General features: G+C 31.8%; 1 protein-coding gene across 5 annotated transcripts in view; it reads left to right on the forward strand.

Annotated features, from left to right (window-relative positions):
• The window catches only part of CALCRL (calcitonin receptor like receptor), a 93,650-nt gene extending 76,215 nt beyond the window's left edge, over positions 1–17,435 (forward strand). For all 5 annotated transcript variants that reach the window (XM_039856372.1, XM_039856371.1, XM_039856370.1 and 2 more), the window contains 6 exons: positions 2,265–2,418; positions 3,651–3,711; positions 3,793–3,859; positions 8,287–8,505; positions 8,667–8,708; positions 15,561–17,435. In XM_039856372.1, coding sequence (XP_039712306.1) covers positions 2,265–2,418; positions 3,651–3,711; positions 3,793–3,859; positions 8,287–8,505; positions 8,667–8,708; positions 15,561–15,788 — 771 coding nt within the window. In that variant the 3' untranslated portion in view covers positions 15,789–17,435. The remainder of the gene's footprint in view (positions 1–2,264; positions 2,419–3,650; positions 3,712–3,792; positions 3,860–8,286; positions 8,506–8,666; positions 8,709–15,560) is intronic.
• The last annotated feature ends 1,257 nt before the right edge of the window (positions 17,436–18,692 follow it).

Genomic DNA, 18,692 nt, shown 5'->3' on the forward strand with positions numbered 1-18,692 from the left:
TTTTATTAACATAAAATTTTTTTAAGTGCTCTACCAAGTCCTCATGTCTCGGGAAACATTTATAAATTGTTCCCTTACAATCCTCTTGGAAGCACAAGTTTTAGGATGAAAGGTACATAATAATAAGCACAGAGATTGTCATAACATAAAGCTATATTTTCAAAATATAAGCGAAAATCTACTTATACAAACATATATGTTTTATGCAAGCTATAAGCATATGTAAGCTATATTTTAATTAAAATATCTGCATAAATAACAAACGTAAATTCAAGTTGTTTAAATCATCTGCTTTCATAATGTTTGTGACATCGATACTACAGTTTTGTATATGGACTTATGGAGAAGTGTATATATGTGCATAAATAAAGTGTTTTTTTAGAGATTAAGTTATCCAGTTACTGAAATCAAGGAAGGGAAGGAATTTTCACTCAATGGATCAACAAACGATACTCTCGTATGGGTTTTATGTGTGTGTTTTAGGGTAATTTCCAAAATTCTAAAATTCCCTTCATTGTTTGCACATGTGCATCCAGATTGCTTAATTTTGTATATGTTCCACTCTAAAGTCATTGGGTGAGGAAACACACTGGGGTATAATTAACAATATACAAAAAATTGGCCAATGTCCTGCCATTTTAGTGAATTTCTCTAGAGCAAGGAGAGTCAGCGTCCTCTCATAAAGCTGCAGAACAAGAGATTTTAAATCTTACATTTATGTCCAAGGATATTGTGTTTAACACAAAAATTGCAAAACTGTATATAATTAGTTTTAATTTAGTGGAAAATTTAATAACAATCTTGGAAAATTTGTCTGTTTTTCTCATCAATGCCTGCCATAAAGATACTTTTCTGAAACTTACTTTAACTGATTTTCATCATAAGATTAATTTTTTAAATATAATTAAGAACAAAAAGCCAAATTAAGTATGAATACATAAAAATTATATAGATAAAAATTTAAAGCTGAAGTCATTTCTATATAGTATAGTGAAATAATTCATTTTAATCATTGAGAGGACTTTGCTAATATGTTATGTTTGACATCAAGGCATGTTATTTAAAATTTAATGTCATGCAATCTGAAAATATAGTTAATGAAAAAAATAGGTTTTATAAATGTTCTTCAGTTATAAGGAATTGTGTATCATCATAAAAACAAAATTGGAATTACAGGACTTGTGTTCAGGATGTAAATGATTCATGTTGTATAAAAATTAGCAAATTATTTAACTTCTTTAGTTCAGTTTTTATCTATGAAATACGTGACTAGTAAAAATTCATGCCTCACAGAATTTTAAGGGTGAAATAAAACAACATATATTAAAATATTTTTAGGCTAACTCATATGCAAATTTATTACTATTTTATGATAACCCAATATTTGTTTTCCAGTGTATTTCAATTCCAATTTTCTTTTTAGTGAAAAAAACATTTATTTCAAAAATGATGATAATTGCCACTAAATATTTATTGGGTTCCAGATTGAAAATTGGAGCTAATGAAAATAATTGACCATGTTTTGGGGAGAGTTTTTAATTTATTTCCCTTATTAAGAGAGTAAGCTATATCTCTTACTTCTTTGTGTTTTCTTTACCCTATATTTGAACCTCCTTCTTCCTGTCTCTTTAAGAGTAGAGAAGAGAAAGCGGAGATCTCAGGAAAGGAGGAAGGAAAATCATAACTTTTTTTTTTTTTTACCTACATGAAACCTTCAAATTCCATATGTGGATAAGATAAAGTTTGGGCTCATTAGATTATTATTTAATAAGTATTTACACTGGTCACACATGAAATGTTAGATTTTCTAAGTATTTGGCACATTTAATGAATTGCTTTATAATTAAGATAATTAAGATTTTTTCAACAGAATGAAATAATCAAGGAGTTCATGATGACATAATTAAAATAAATGTAAGTAGATGTAAAGTCATTCATGTGTGAAACTTTTGTACTTAAAATTATATAATAACTAAAACACACTAGAAAAATACACATCTACTAAATGTAGTAAATTTAGACTATACACATTTTCTTGGATGTATACCATTATAAATCTTTGGAGTCAATGGCTAAAAACTTTAGGGGCACCTCTAGAGGAGAATGAAGGCTGGCATTTTACAAATCTGAAACATTAGTGTGTAAGATTTTGTGTTGAGGAGAGAAAATTCCATGTTTCTATATAACTGAGCTAAACTAGATGTTGCTTTACATGTGAATTCATAAAAAACTAAATATTGATTGATTTCTATTTTTCCTCACAGGTTAGTTGTAAAATGTTCCAGTTCATTCATCTTTACCTGATGGGTTGTAACTACTTTTGGATGCTTTGTGAAGGTGTCTACCTACACACACTCATCGTGGTGGCTGTGTTTGTGGAGAAGCAACACTTAATGTGGTATTATTTTCTTGGCTGGGGTAAGTGCCATTACACATAACTGCTGATTCATCTTGTTAAGAAAGCTTTCAGAGGATGCAGTGTTCCTTTGTAATAAAAATTCATTTATTGTTAATCATTTTAAAACAATTTCAGGTGATTAACCTTTGCTTATTGCTATAAATTGAAATATTTAAATAAAATATCACTAATTAGTTGCTTTCAGTGGTCACGGGTCAATTATTAAGACAATGTTCTTTTTCTATTTCATAATCCAACGTGTATTCAGCTAAATGAATTGTAATTAAAAGAATACAACTAGAGTCATGAATTAGGGATCTAGTTTTTGGATTATTCTGAGTTTTCTTTTTCCTCATGTGCAAAATAAGGGCATTAGGTTTAACCAGCTTTGAAGTTCTATTTTAAGAATGTTTCTTTAAAAAAAAACCCATCATCTTATCTAAGAGTAGAGGGATCAGTATTAAATAAGAACATGCAAAAGATTTATTTTTCCAAACAAAATTGTCTGACATGGTATTATTCACAAAGCAAACAGTATACACATCTAGCATATTAAAAAAAAAAAAGGGAATAATGCAAAATATAAAATGCTGAAAATAAATTTAGTAGGACCAGTTTCCAGAAACATGACTGAAATTATACTTTGTATGTCTATCTATCTAGTCAGATAATGTAAATATATACAATTATGTATACATGCATAATCATTAGTGCATTCAGGTTACCTTTATAAAATATTTCTTCATGTTTGAAAGATCTGATTTAGAATGCTCAAAACGTGTAAAATTTCTGATACATAAAACATATCTATCTTCCTTCTCTCTTTCTTTACATAGTCAGTCTCAACTTTTTCCCATATGTAATCATCTACCAAATACTGGCCAATTACATCTTGCAGAAAATATATGAATACTAGATTTTTTCTAAGCCTTGGGGCTTAGGCAGCACATTTATGGACTTAAGACTCTGGAATACACTGATTCAAAATGGCTCATATTAGAAGAAAATGTACACATACACACACATACACACACACACACACACACACACAAACCTGAAAATATAAATAAGCTAACAATTTACCATAGTTAGTGCTTGACTATATGGATAATATTTACTCAATAAACATAGTGACGAGTTATTTTTGCTTGTAGAGTATCTATCTCTGAGGTTCACATTTCATGACATATTTTAGGAGTTTCATATATAGAGAAACTTGCCTATTCATTTTCTTTTTCTTTGATATTTGCAGGATTTCCACTGATTCCTGCTTGTATACATGCCGTAGCCAGAAGCTTATATTACGATGACAAGTAAGATAATATCTCTTTCTGATTTCTATTGGAACTAAGTAAAACAAAAATCTTCGACATAATTTTTGTTTTTCCTCCTAGCTGCTGGATCCGTTCTGATACTCATCTCCTCTACATTATCCACGGCCCAATTTGTGCTGCTTTACTGGTATGTAATTAAAGTTCTCCTGTTTCTATCATTGTTCATATTTCAACTTCATTTCCTGAATCATCTGGCCTATGCTATCCTTCAGGATCTTGTGGACATAGACAATAGACAATGTGCTCACAGTGCTTAATTCTTAAGAGTCTGATGAAGGTGTCGTATTTGAATTGTTGGCAAGAAGAGTGAAGAAACTAATTCACAAGGGATGGTGAGGCACCAGGGACCAATAGTGGGAAATTGTTATCATGGCTACACCTGAAGAGAGGACAGAGCAGAGCTACTGGATTTGAGAGAGTGCTGGGAGGGGTTGTCTAACAGATCTCTGGCCTCAGGTAGACAAACCACAGCTTGGAAGGGAAAAAGAAGGAGAAAGAAATACTCAAACTTCTCTCTCTTCCCATGCTCTGTTTTCTCGGTTCTCTCCATTGGTCAAATGCAGCAAATGTCAGAGGGCAATAAAGTCTGGGTAATGACATAGTTCTCCGAGGTGTCTCAGAGCCTCTTAAGGCACAGAGCAGAAGAGAAAAGGGCCGAAGATGAATCCAATAAGTGGGGATGGCAAACAAGAAAAACAAAGACAGCTATATTGGTAATAAGAGTAATATTCCAATAAAGAAAATACTTTAATTTGGAAAAAGAGCATTGTTTAAACTGTTGTTTTATTACTATAATGATCTATTACTATAGATTATTTTTACTATCATTATAAGTGCACTGCACAATTTTAAGTGTGGTTGCAAGGAAACAGGTCATATTTAATGCTTTCATTACATTATATCAACGGAGAAATGAATTAATCCAAATTAATATGCTTTCTCTCATAGCGTATTAAAGAACAGAGCATATTTACAGTTAGAGATAATTGTAGCTGATATTTGATTATATATAAAAAGACAAAGGTGGTATGTTTCTCAGCCAAGATTCAAAGCTTCCTAACCTTTGTTTTCAGATTTTTTTTTTAGACAAATCTTCTATTATTTTACTATATTTGCTAGCCGTAATTTAGTATATGGTTATGTCTGAATATAGTTCAAGCCAGCTCAAATGTATCATTGTTATGTCATTCTCAAAAAGTATGTCATAACTAAGAGGGTACATTCTGAAGGCTCATTGCCTGGATTTAAAGTCTTCTTCAACCTCTTACTTGCTGTGTGACCTTAGGCAAGTGAATTAATCATTCTGTGCCTCAAGTCTCTAATTTGTAAAACAGAGAATGTATTAATAGTGACTTTTAATTTTTAACAAGGAATTAATAAATAAGTTAATACATAAAAAGTGCTTAGCCTGGCATGTATAAAGCACGTAGTAATTGTCAAATTTCTGGTTTGTGTCTGGCCATACAAGACATCAAAAAATCAACAAATGGAATTTATTATATCTCATGGAAATTTTAATATACCTTAATGTAGTCTCTAGCAAAAATTTCAGAGGCAGAAGTATTTCCTTTTCTTGCTCCCTGCACATACTAGGGACACGTGTGACACATTGCGTTTAAGCTGTACTCTGATATGGCCTAGCTTTGTATTTATTGTTCTCAAAGAGCCAGCATTGAAACTTAGCTTTATCACTGCTGGCTGTGGATCTCAGGGCAAGTTGTTTTGTTTTTTCTTTTTTTGTTTTGTTCTGTTTTGTTTTGTTTTCTGTGACTTTGTTTTCTCATCCGTGCTTATGAAATAATAAGAATATCTCATGCGATGTTGTAAGGATTAAATGAGATATATTCTATTAAATAATTAACACAGGGCCTAGAATATAATAAACTCTCAAAATGCTTTAAAAAGTTTCTTGATTTGTACAATTTTATATCATGATTCTGTTCTGAGGGGAACACAAAGATACATTGTTTGGGCTACGCAGGAGTTTCAAGAACAAATACAGGGCAAAATTGTATTATAAGAGTGGAATGTGATTCAATGCCTATATCAGAGAGTTTCAGGAAGAAGTAAAAGCACATAGCAAATGAAAAATGTAACAGCAACACACATAATTTTTAGGAAAGCCTGTCTATATTAACTTTGGGAGGGAAGAGTAGATGATGCCACCAGGGTAAAATGTCATATAAGAATAAAGCCCAAGTTGCTCCATAAAAGGGAAGTGCAAATCCACATTATTTGCATAAAACTGTTGTTCACCTTCTTGACCTGAAAAAAGATTAGAAGCCTATTTTTCTACCAAGATGAACTGTTCTGCTGTTGTTTAAGCTCCATGGGCCCCCTAACCGGTTCTGGACACTGTCAAGGTCTAGGTAGGGGCTCTAGCAATTGTTTATATGGTCACATGTTTTTGTTCAAATTTTATAAGATATTTAAACTGCAATCAGTTTCTTTCCATTCAGACTTCCTCTGCCCATTTCCTCTTGAATAGGGTGGTGGTACTGGAGAGGCTACAGCTTTTTTGAGATCCTGTTAAGGGGAAGTTCAATCAGTTACATTTAATTTCGGTATAGTGAGATATTTATTTAGGTCACTTCAGTGCATTGTTAAGTGACTGGTGGCTGCTCTAGGACAGGAATGTCTTCCAGGAATCCTCCTCCTGCCACTCTGCTTGTTCACCCCGCTTCCTGTCACGACCCTGGGGTGATATCGAGATAGGAAAATATCCTATGGTGCCTATTAGCTTTGCAAACTTTATGGGTGTTGGTGTAAAACAGGGTTTTTTCTCTTCTTAGTTTTTGTCAAAGATAGATGAGATTCAGATACAGTTCATCTGAAATTTTAAATTCTTGTTCTATTTTTATTTAAAATAAGTGGAAGTATTTGCAGAAAATAAAGTAGGGTGACTTCCTAATTTCACAGTTTAAACCAGACTTACCATTTTGGAGAGGTACTTTGCATTTAGAAATTTTCTCACGATGGGCATCTAAATTGCAACATTCCTACTGATTTTTATAATTTATGATTTTTGCATATGAGGATTATACAATATTCAATTTATAAGCAGATAAAGGGCATTATTACCTTTTTTTTCCCTATGCAATGGCAGTAATTTTCATTTAGTCAAAACTTTAAAACAGCAATGAATGCTTAGGAAGGGAATATAGTGAGATGAGTGGAATAACAGCTGATGTGTTGATTTGTCCTGTTATTCTTACAGCTGTTGAAATGGCTTATTCTGCTTTTGTCTTTAGCAGAGGCATTCCTGTGTCTGTAACCATGTTACTTTTCATAGATGTGCCTCCATCAGGATTGTAGAGAGCTGCATTTTTTTTTTTTTCTTTTGAAGTGTATGTTCCGTTGAATTCTCTAAGAATAGTACTGGAATATTTTTATGCCCACTTATTTCATAACACATTCCTTAAATCAGCAAATGTCTGTTCTTTGTTATTATTAAATGAGATGTTACCAATATTTTTCCAATTTATTAAATTATGCAGATATAAATTACATATTGGTATGTAATTTGAAAATTTTAGTTCATTAAAAAAGCACAGATGCTACAAGTCAGAGTGAGAAAAAAGGGAAAGACAATACTATAACAGCATAAGAGCCCTAAGGTACTCTTCTGGAGTGAATGCCCATATCCCTATGGAAGGCACAAGGAAAAGGCATAGAGAGAACAGACAAGAGCAAAAGATATTGACTTGTATCAAAGAGAGAGACAGAGAGAGTGAGAGAGAGAGAGAGAGAGAGAGTGCTATTTCAGCAGAACTTGTCTATTTTCTGAGTCACTTAGTTATCTACGCTATATTTTTGAAGTTTTATTTCTCCCTTTCAAAGACAATGTTTTTTCTTGGAGAAAGTTGTTAACACACATTAAGTACATAATTACAGAAAGTAATTAACATAACAGAAGGTCCTGTGAGGTGCCACAATTTTTTTTTTATCTTTAGGATAAGGTAGGTTGAATATCAACTAGTTCAAGTGTGTGATTCAGTCTACTCACAATGATAGAGGATTACAGTACTATCTTGGAGGAGTTGTGAAGATTATTGTTATAAAAAGAAACAGAAAAATTAAACTAAAAAGATGAAAAAGCTTATTATGATATAATATATATATTTAGAAAGTACCTTAAATGGACACCGATACAGAGGAGACACTTAAAAATTAGAATTTATTATAAACAAATCTTTCTTTTGTTTGAGCTAAAAATATTTAAAAGCTTTAAATTTTGTACCAAAACTCAAAAAAAAAAAAAATTCATAAGATAATGAACTGAGAAAAGCAGATATTCCTCAACTGAATATGTTCCACAATAATTCCACCACGATTTTATTTTTCAAAAACCTAAGTCCATTAAAATCGATGTATTTGTTGAATTAACAACTCAGTTCCAAAAATACAAATTGTATCTCGGGCAAAATTCTCTTTATTAGAATATATTCTGGTACATTGAAAATATTCTAAGATTTATAAAATCAAAGATTCTTTAATAATGCTTCTTAATAATAATATGAAATAATTTTCACATGCCATTTTCTTTTCTTTTAGATAAATCTTTTTTTCCTGTTAAATATTGTACGTGTTCTCATCACCAAGTTGAAGGTTACTCACCAGGCAGAATCTAATCTCTACATGAAAGCAGTGAGAGCTACATTGATCCTGGTGCCATTACTGGGCATTGAATTTGTGCTGATTCCATGGCGACCTGAAGGAAGGATCGCGGAGGAGGTATACGACTACATCATGCACATTCTTATGCACTATCAGGTATGATATTCCTTCATCCGGAAGCAGTTTGAGTAGTTTGGTATTAAATTTACATATAGCTTTGGTTTTATTTTTGATTATATATGCAGTAAATTGGTTACAAATAATGTATTCTATACCTTTTCCATTTGCAATCACATTGTTCAATTTTTCTTTTACAGGGCCTTTTGGTCTCTACAATTTTCTGCTTCTTTAATGGAGAGGTATGGTGATTGATTTTATTCCTTTTACTATTTTATGTTAGCAATTTTTTTCTTTAAAAAATGAGACAGAATTATGAATTCCTAGAACAACTATTTCAGATAATGTTTCTATCAGAAAAGAGAACCATAGACTCTCTTTTCATAGATGCAACTCTTCTTCCCAAGAGCTCCAGACATCTTGGAGTTTAAGGCTTGCGCAAATCCACCCTCACCTCAAAATCAGTAATTTTTATTCGTCTTTTGACCTGTCTTTTGAACTAATTGATCTACAAACAGTGCTAGGCAATCCTTAACCCCAAAGAACATACATACTTTCTAATATAAAAAAGAATTGGCTCATTTCCATTCCCTCAAAACTTCCCCCCCCACCCCTGCTTTTTTTTGGCCTGGTCCACAGTGTGGTCTTCAGAAAGAAACAGTTTTACAGTGGATTCTAAAGGACTTTCAAAAATTAAACTTTCAGTTGTATAGGAGGAGACACAATGGGTTAGGAAATTTAGGAGAATGCTCTAATTTTAACAAGTCAATGTCATCTTGGATATTTCAAGATTTTTATCCAAGTATTTCCTAATTAAAAGGCTACAGACATTTAAAAAAACTGGTAGTACCATATTTCTTACGTGTACGAATAGTGTTATGCTCAGTGGTTAGAGCTATATGGATTTAGCTCTATATGTTTTTAATCTACTTGACAAATTTTAACCTATTGGACAATTTCAGAAAAATTCAACAAAGTTTAGAAAGCCAGACAGTAACTGAGTGAGAGTGGGATACTTGGAAAATATAAAGCTTATCACAAAGCTTCAGATGGAAAACACATGGAACCAGTTGGCATAACTTTATAGGACTCATTTCTATAAAACAAATCAACATTGGAAATCATGTACATATGAAAAACTCTTAAATATTGCTTTCCTTTGCTTAAGTAATATTTTACTTCTTTCTCTTAGCAGATAATAAAATTTCATGTTTATTTTTTTAATATCAAAATATATTTTAATATTTAAGTATAGTTATTTATTTTACATATTTATTAACAATGATGTGGAGAACAGAAAAACATAGTAGACTATATTTAACATTTTAAAAGGGTAATTCTTTTGCTATGCAGAGGATGAGAGTGACTGTTTTTCTGAAGTCAAAGAGAAGTATAGATAGAGAATGTAATTAGAAAGAATAAATATTTTGATGATAAAACTGAAATAGAAATTGTTATGTACCTCTATAAACTATTATGTGTAAACTGAATTAGACAATTCTATTTACTGCTTACATAAGATTTTACAATTAAATGTAGATGAGAGAGATATGGACAACATGCCAAAGAACATGTGCAAAATGTGAACAATATACTTCTGCACTGGCAGAAACAGATTTGAATTTTATAAAAGGTAAATTGTAAATGTACAAAACATAATCACAAGTAAAATACTTTTTGATGGAGGCAGTATATAAAGGCACTGATGTGGCAATGCATTTAAACCTCAAAGATTCCACATTGTTCCTGGCTGTGATACCTTGGGCAATACTCTGAACCTTCTGGAGTCTGTCTACCTTTGTTAAAGAGAAACAAAAGCAAATTCCTTACACAAATCTTGCAAGAATAAAGTAAGCTATGAATGTAAAGTTTTAAGCACCATGCTTCACCCTCAGTAGGTTATTTAGTACATTTTAGATTCCTTATTAGAGTTGTCAAATCACTCATTTTCAAAAATACATGTGCAAATGAGGACATTAATCATATTGGAATCAACTCTCAAATTGACCCTTTAGTTTAGAAAAAGTGCCCAGGGAATATCTAAACAAATGCCTAACACTCTTGCTGCACTCTATCTGTGTAAGCAAAAGAGACACAGACCTTGATCTTCTGCCATGTCCTAAAATCGAGAAAATTTTGGCAGTAGAAAATTACAATAATACAAAATCTTTGAGCCAAGTTGTCGCCAAATCTTTTAATTCTTCACAGCATCTCCAGTATCTGCCCCCTTTTCTTCATCCCCATTTGTGTATGACTCATTTCTCATTTTAAGAAATATTATAATCCCTTCCTTTATTATCTCTGCTTTTTTTTTTTTATTCTCATAATGTAAAGACACAGCTGTCAATTCATTTTATGTGATTCAACTGTGTTATGTACTTCTTAAAATCATCTGCTCAGACTTAGTTTCCTTCTTGCTTTCCACATTAGGTCAAAATAGCTTGCCTTAGCTTAATATGTTGGTTTTTATTTCACTCTCACATTTTATTTATTTTATTTGTAGACAAAATATTTCTATTTGCATTTCTCACTAGTTAAATAATTATGGCTTAACAAGTGCTCAGGCCACATTCATCTCATTTCTAGTCCATTTGGACATAACGTGCACTATTTGCAATGCAAACTAGAGATTCTAGTCATCAGAAGTGCACTACCCAGTCTTAATGGGTATATTTAACAACACTTGAGGGTATTTTTATAAGGCAAACAAAAGAATTTGTTGAGAATAAGCAAACCCACATTCTGTCATGAAAACTAGGTATAATGTTTATATAAAGATCCACTAAATATTTTTTAATTTATTTTTTATTTTTATTTTTTTAACTTTTTATTTTTAAAATTTTTCCCCTCCCTCTTTCTCCCCTCTCCCCTCCCCTCTGGTAACCACTAGTCCATTTTCCATGTCCATGAGTCTCTGTTTGTTTGTCCTGTTCATTTGTGGCTTTTAGGTTTATAACCCACATATAAGTGATATCAGGTGATTTTCTACTTTTTCTGTCTGGCTTATTTAGCTTAGTATGATTATTTGAAGGTCCATCCATGTTGTCACAAATGGCAGTATTTCATCTCTTCTTATGGCTGAGTAATATTCCATTATATATATGTACCACATCTTTTTTAGCCAATCATCTATCATAGGACACTTCGGTTGCTTCCATGTCCTGGCCACTGTGAATAATGTTGCTGTGTACATCAGTTTGCAAATATATTTTCGGATATGAGTTTTCAAGTCTTTGGGGTAAATATCCAGTAGAGGCATTGCTGGATCATATATGGTAGATCAATTCTTAGCTTTTTGAGGAAACTCCATACTGTTTTCCATAGTGGCTGTACCAATTTGTAGTCCCACCAGCAGTGTATGAGAGTTCCTATTTTTCCACATCCTCTCCAACATTTGTTATTACTTGACATGTTGATTATAGCTATTCTAACAGGTGTGAGATGATATCTTTGTAGTTTTGATTTGCATTTCCCTAATAGCTAGTGATGGTATCTTTGTAGTTTTGATTTGCATTTCCCTAATAGCTAGTGAAGTTGAGCATCTTTTCATATATTTGTTGGCCATTTTTATGTCCTCTAGGGAGAAGTGTCTGTTCAGGTCTTCTGCCAATTTTTTGATTGGATCGTTTGTTTTTTTGTTGTTATTGAGTCGTATGAGTTCTTTGTATATTTTGGATGTTAGGCCCTTATCGGAGGTGTTGCTTGCAAATATATTTTCCCATTCAGATGATTCTCTCTTTACCTTGTTGACGGTTCCTTTTGCTGAGCAGAAGCTTTTTAGTTTGATGTAGTCCCATTTATTTATTTTTGCTTTTACTTCCCTTGCTTTTGAGGTCAAATTCATAAAATCCTCTTAAAGTACAAGGTCCTTGAGTTTAGTTCCTATGTTTTCGTCTATGCATTTTATTGTTTCAGATCTTATATTCAGGTCCTTAATCCATTTTGAGTTAATTTTGGTGTGTGGTGATAGACAACAGTCTAGTTTCATCCTTTTGCAGGTGGCTTTCAAGTTTTCCCACCACCATTTATTGAAGAGGCTTTCCTTTCTCCATTGTATGTTTTTGGCTTTTTTTGTCGAAACTTATTTGCTCATATAAATGTGGGTTTACTTCTGGACTCTCGATTCTGTTCCACTGGTCCATGTGTCTGTTTTGTTGCCAATACCATGCCGTTTTGATCACTGTCTCTTTGTAGTACAATTTGGAGTCGAGCTGAGTGATGCCTCCAGCCTCATTCTTTTTTCTCAGGATGGCTTTGGCAAGTCAGGGTCTTTTGTGCTTCCATACAAATCTGAATGATTTTTTGTTCTATCTCTTTTAAAAATGCCAAAGGGATTTTGATGGGGATTGCATTAAATCTGTATAATGCTTTAGGTAATAAATTCATTTGAACTATGTTGATTCTTCCATTACAAGAACATGGAATATTTTTCCATTTCTTTGTATCTTCTTCGATTTCTTTTAATAGAGTCTTATAGTTTTCATTATATAGGTCCTTCACATGTTTTGTTGGATTTATTCCTAAGTATTTTATTCTTTTTGTTGCAAATGCAAAAGGAATTATTTTTTCCACTTCTTTTTCTGACACTTCGTTATTAAAATATAGGAACGCTATGGATTTTTGAACATTGATTTTCCAGAAACTTTACTGTATTTGCTTATTGTTTCTCTTAATGTTCTTGTGGAGTCTTTAGAGTTTTCTGTATAGAGAATCATGTCATCCACAAATAGTGACAGTTTGACTTCTTTGTTTCCTATTTCGATGCCTTTTATATATTTTTCTTGCCTGTTGAACTTGCTAGGACCTCCAATGTTATATTGAATTAACAATGGCGATTGGACAGCCTTGCCTTTTTCCTGATCTTAGAGGAAAGGTTTTTAGTTTTCACCATTAAGTGTAATGTTGGCTAAGGACTTGTCATATATGGACTTTATTATATTAGGGTATTTTCCTTCTATACCAATTTTGTTAAGTGTTTTGATCATAATCAAAACATTTGTCAAAGGCTTTTTCTGCATCTATTAATATAATTATATGATTCTTATTTTTTAATTTGTTTATGTGGTATATCACATTAATTGATTTGCATATGTTGAACCATCCCTATGCCCCTGATATGAAGTCCACTTGGTCATGGTGTATAATCTTTTTAATATGTTGCTGCATTCGGTTCGCTAGTATCTTATTTAGGATTTTTGCATCTGTGTTTGTGAGAGATATTGGTCTGCAGTTTTCTTTTTTTGTGTTCTCTTTACCAGGTTTTGGTAGTGGGGTGATAATGGCCTTATAAAATGCATTGGGAAGTATTGCCTCTCTTTGATTTTTTGGAAGAGTTTGAGGAGAATAGGTATTAAATCTTCTTTAAATGTTTGGTAGAATTCACTGGTGAAGCCATCTGGTCTTAAACTTTTACTTTTTGGTAGGTTTTTGATGATTGTTTCCATTTCCATACTGCTGATTCATCTATTTAGATTTTCCAGATCTTCTTGATTAAGTCTAGGAAGATTGTATTTTTCTAAGTACTGTTCCATTTCTTCTAGGTTATTAAATTTGGTGTTACGTACTTTTTCATAGTATTCTTGTAGGATCCTTTGTATTTCTGCAATGTCAGTCATAATTTCCCCTCTTTCATCACTGATTTTGTTTATTTGTGTCTTTTCTCTTTTTTCTTTAGTGAGTCTAGCCAAGGGTTTGTCAATTTTATTAACCTTTTCAAAGAACCAGCTCTTCGTTTCATTTATTTTTTCTATTGTTTTTTGTTTTCACTTTCATTTATTTCTGCTCTAATTTTGATGATTTCTTTCCTTCTGCTGACTTTAGGATTCATTTGTGCTTCCTTTTCTAGTTTTTTTAAGATGGAGCATTAGGTTGTTTATTTGGGCTCGTTCTTGATTTTGGAAGTATCCCTGTAATGATATGAACTTTCCTCTTATGACTGCTTTTGCCATGTCCCAAAAGATTTGAAATGTTGTACTATCATTATCATTGACACAAATACCCTACTGTCAGATATGGACAGATCATCCAAACAGAAAATCAATAAGGAAATAACATCCTTAAATGATACATTAGACCAATGGGACATAATTGACATTTACAGAGCCTTTTGTCCCCAAACTACAATAGTGTTTTGGTCTGTTTCTCCCTTTAGTTCTATGAGTAATTGCTTTATCGAGGTTCCATGATTGGGAGTATAGATATTAATAAGTGTTATGTCTTCTAGGTGCATGTTTCCCTTTATCATTATGAAGTGTCCCTCAGTATCTTTCTTTACCTTTTATATTTTGAAGTCTATTTCGTCCGATATTAGTACCACGACTCCTGCTTTTCTCTGAATGTCATTTCTTGAAATATCATTTTCCACCCTTTCACTTTGAGTCAATATTTTTCTTTGGAGCTGAGATGTGTCTCCTGGAGGCAGCATATGGTTGGGTTTTATTTTTTGATCCAATCTGCAACTCTGTGCCTTTTTATTGGTGAGTGCAGTCCATTTACATTTAAGGTGATTATTGAAATATGAGATCTTCTTATAGCCATTTTATCTTTTGCTTTCTGGTAGCTCAGTGTTTCTATTGCTTCCTTGTCCTTGTGTTTTTGTTTTATTTATTTTGGTTGGCTTTTGTGAGTTTTTCCTCTGGTCCTTGTTTTATGTTATATACTTTGGCTCTGAATCTTTGACGTGTGGTTACCATTACGAATATGTAAAGTATAGTTCTATATATACAGTCGTCCATTTTCTTCTACGTGTGCCTTATCTTCTTTCTCATTGCCAGTGGTGGGGTCTGCATTAACTGTTTTACAACAACATATTTGTATGCTTTATTAAAGCTTTGACAATAAGGCATGGAAAGGAAAATATTAATGGAATCTAAAAGTACAGAGTAATTTAATGAATTTCCTAATATAAAGATGGTCCACTCAATTTAACTTTCTAAAATTAAGTAGAAAAAGAAAAATATTATTCACTGATTAACATTAATGCTATTTTTAAAAAGCTTTTCTACATAACTTATTTTATTGTACTATTAAATACAATATCTTCATTTCAAATAATGGATTGCTTTTGTCCTTTCTGTTTCTTTTGATTATCATAGGTTCAAGCAATTCTGAGAAGAAACTGGAATCAATATAAAATCCAATTTGGAAACAGCTTTTCCCACACAGATGCTCTTCGTAGTGCATCTTACACAGTGTCAACAATCAGTGATGGTACAGGTTATAGTCATGACTATTCAAGTGAACAGTTAAATGGAAAAAGTGTCCATGACACTGAAAATATTGTCTTAAAACCAGAAAAGTCACATGATTACATTATACAATAGAGGCAGTATTGCTTAACTATTTTGTGCCACTCCTAACTCAAGTCTTTGGATCCATGGCTTTATAACCAGAAGATTTCAATATTAAATGAATTTCTTGATTGCCACAAAGAAAGCCCTCACATGAATTCAGTAGTGTGTTGATAAATATTTAACCATGAGCTCTATGGGGGGAGGAGGGGAAGGCGCTAATTTGTAATGTTGGCCAGTTTTTACAGTATGAATAGTCCTACCATGGCTGATTTCAAGCTACCAACTTGACATCACTGTGAAATTAGAGAAAGATGACCACAATCAACTCTGTGGCTGCTGTAGGCCAATTCTAGCACATCACTGTAGGGATTCACAAATCAATGAGACTATAAGGGTTCATATACAATTGGGCATGAATATATTCTTCTTGCCTAAAGACCTAGCTAAGGCCTATAGATTTGGAGGGAAAATTAGCTTAATATTTTTTTTTTTTTAAATCTTTATCTCATATCCACTTTTCAAATGGAACAGATAAAGAGTTCATTATTCCTGTTGCCTAACCCTCTTCTTCCCAAGAAAGGCAAATGAACAGAATTGCTGCTGGTTACTCATTTGCTGATAACATCACAGTTATACCCTGTGTCATATCGGTTTTTGAGACTTGATAAATCATTATGTATGACATGTAATCCTACTTTGGTATCATTAGGGAGACATCTTGGTTGATACCACAAAACACCTTATCAGCTACTTTCCTATCTTACTACACATGTGGGAAGGAAACCATGTCCCTGTATCTGTAAATAGAAACTTTGCCTCTTCCATTTCTACTGTGTAGACAATTTAGCAAGAATTTTACATGAAGAAAATAAACAAAAGGTTTCTTATTGCCTTAGCAGTTTGTAAAAAAAAAAAAAAAATTGTTGTGATATGAGCTTGTAAATCCTCTGTTTTTCTACTTCATAGCCTCAAGTCAAATACATACAATCTAGGTAAGATTTTTAAAAACAAATACATAATGTGACAATGTATGCATGTTAATATCTGATACTGTGTCTGGGCTGATTTTATAATAAAATAGAGTCTAGAATTCTATATTTGGTAAATATTTTAAAGACAATCAGATGCCAGCATCAGAAGTTTAAGAACTAACAGAAAAATCCATGTTAAGATATATAATATTTATTAAAAACAAACTCAAAGCCACTGTTTTATTGAACATATTAGCTTTGGTGTTTCATACCTTAAAAATAGGTATATTTGACATAGTTCTCTTTTTATTTTGACGATGGACTTGCATTCTAATCCAGAAAATTTAAGTGATTCCTACTGTAATAAATATCAATCTACTACTCTTATGGTTTTTATCCCATTAAAAATATTAACTTTCTGACTTCTATTATATGAAAAAATGACTTTGGAAATGTTCTAGGCTATTAAAAAGAAAAAAACTATATGAACACAATATATGTCATATACAGTGTTTTTATATTTTAATAGAGTTACTATATATGATAATACAAATCAGTGAAGGATTTGAATATAGCATTGAGGAAGAATTGTCAGAATGTTTATGGAATAATTAAATTAAGATGAAAGAAAGCCTTGATAATAAATTAAAGTGACATTTTAATGGGATTAGTTTCCCTAATGTAATTTTCCAGTGAAATATCTGAACAACAAAAATGCCATCAATTAGTAAAAGTCAATTTTGGGAGGCAAAGTCACTATGTATACATACTTGTACATTTTGTCAATCTATGTAAAATGAATTAAACTATTCACTTAGGATAGTCTGTTTCTTAAGCCATCAAGAGACAGTGAGTTCAGAAGTCATTTGAAATTGTCCAGGAAAATTATCTAACTTAGTAAGAATTAACATATTAAATGGCTTGACAAATACGTTTATAATTTACAAGTTTCCTATATACATGTAAAGGTTTTATCAAATTTGTAGATTTCATAGCAAGCACAGCAAGCTTTTACAAAAAGGAACATAGACTGTTCTGGACTTTCTACTACCTAAATATATCTAAAAAATTTCTTTAAATAAACTCACTTTTTAGCTATTTATTACTCAAAGACACAGATTCAAATCCTTTGCTGATACTATTTACATATTTCACAATTCTTCCACACAAATTGTCAAATCTCAGCCATAATGACAGCAGAAAATGTCAAAATATCAGTTAGCATTATATTAAAATATACTGCAATTTTCGAGTATTTTTTTTTTTTACTGTGCTTTTAGATCAGATTTTTTTTTTTTTTTATGGCCAGGATTTATCTGTTGTATAGTCTTCAAGAGTAGGCAGTTCTTGATTAGTCAGTGTGAGTTTTGTACCTATATTTTTTTAGAGGTAATAGTTTTAAATATTAGACTTCTCTAAAGCTGAAGTGCTAATTAAGATCTCTTTTATATCTTACCCATGAAGAAAAGGTAAAATCAACATTTTTAAAAGCAAACTTCTTTTGTATCTAAAAGCTAATTTGGGGAATTTCTAACTTTTAAAATATAGATGTACTATTTTTCTTCAAGTACTTGTGAAAGTTACATTTTAATTTTTTAAAAATTCTAACCTATCATATTTTATTTTCTAAAGTTATTTTCCAGTAAATTTATTCATAAAATATTCATTCTAGAATTTAGTGTTTGTACATAGAATTAGTGGTAGCTGTAGTACTGTATTTATTGCTTAATAATTTTTTCAAAATAATGTGAACTTATTTTAATTTTCTCTTGATTTTAATCTGATAATAAAATCTGACATTTCTTTTATTTGTAAAACATACCCAAGATATTCTGATCAATTATAACAACTCATGTTATGCCTATTAAATGTGTACCAATCACTATTTTTTGATTGTACAAACATATTAAAGTTATGAGTTAAAGTTGATTTTCACTCATATTTACTGGAGTGCTAAATAATC

The sequence above is a fragment of the Pteropus medius genome, unplaced genomic scaffold, assembly GCF_902729225.1.
Source record: "Pteropus medius unplaced genomic scaffold, Ma_sr-lr_union100, whole genome shotgun sequence".
Lineage (NCBI taxonomy): Eukaryota > Metazoa > Chordata > Mammalia > Chiroptera > Pteropodidae > Pteropus > Pteropus medius.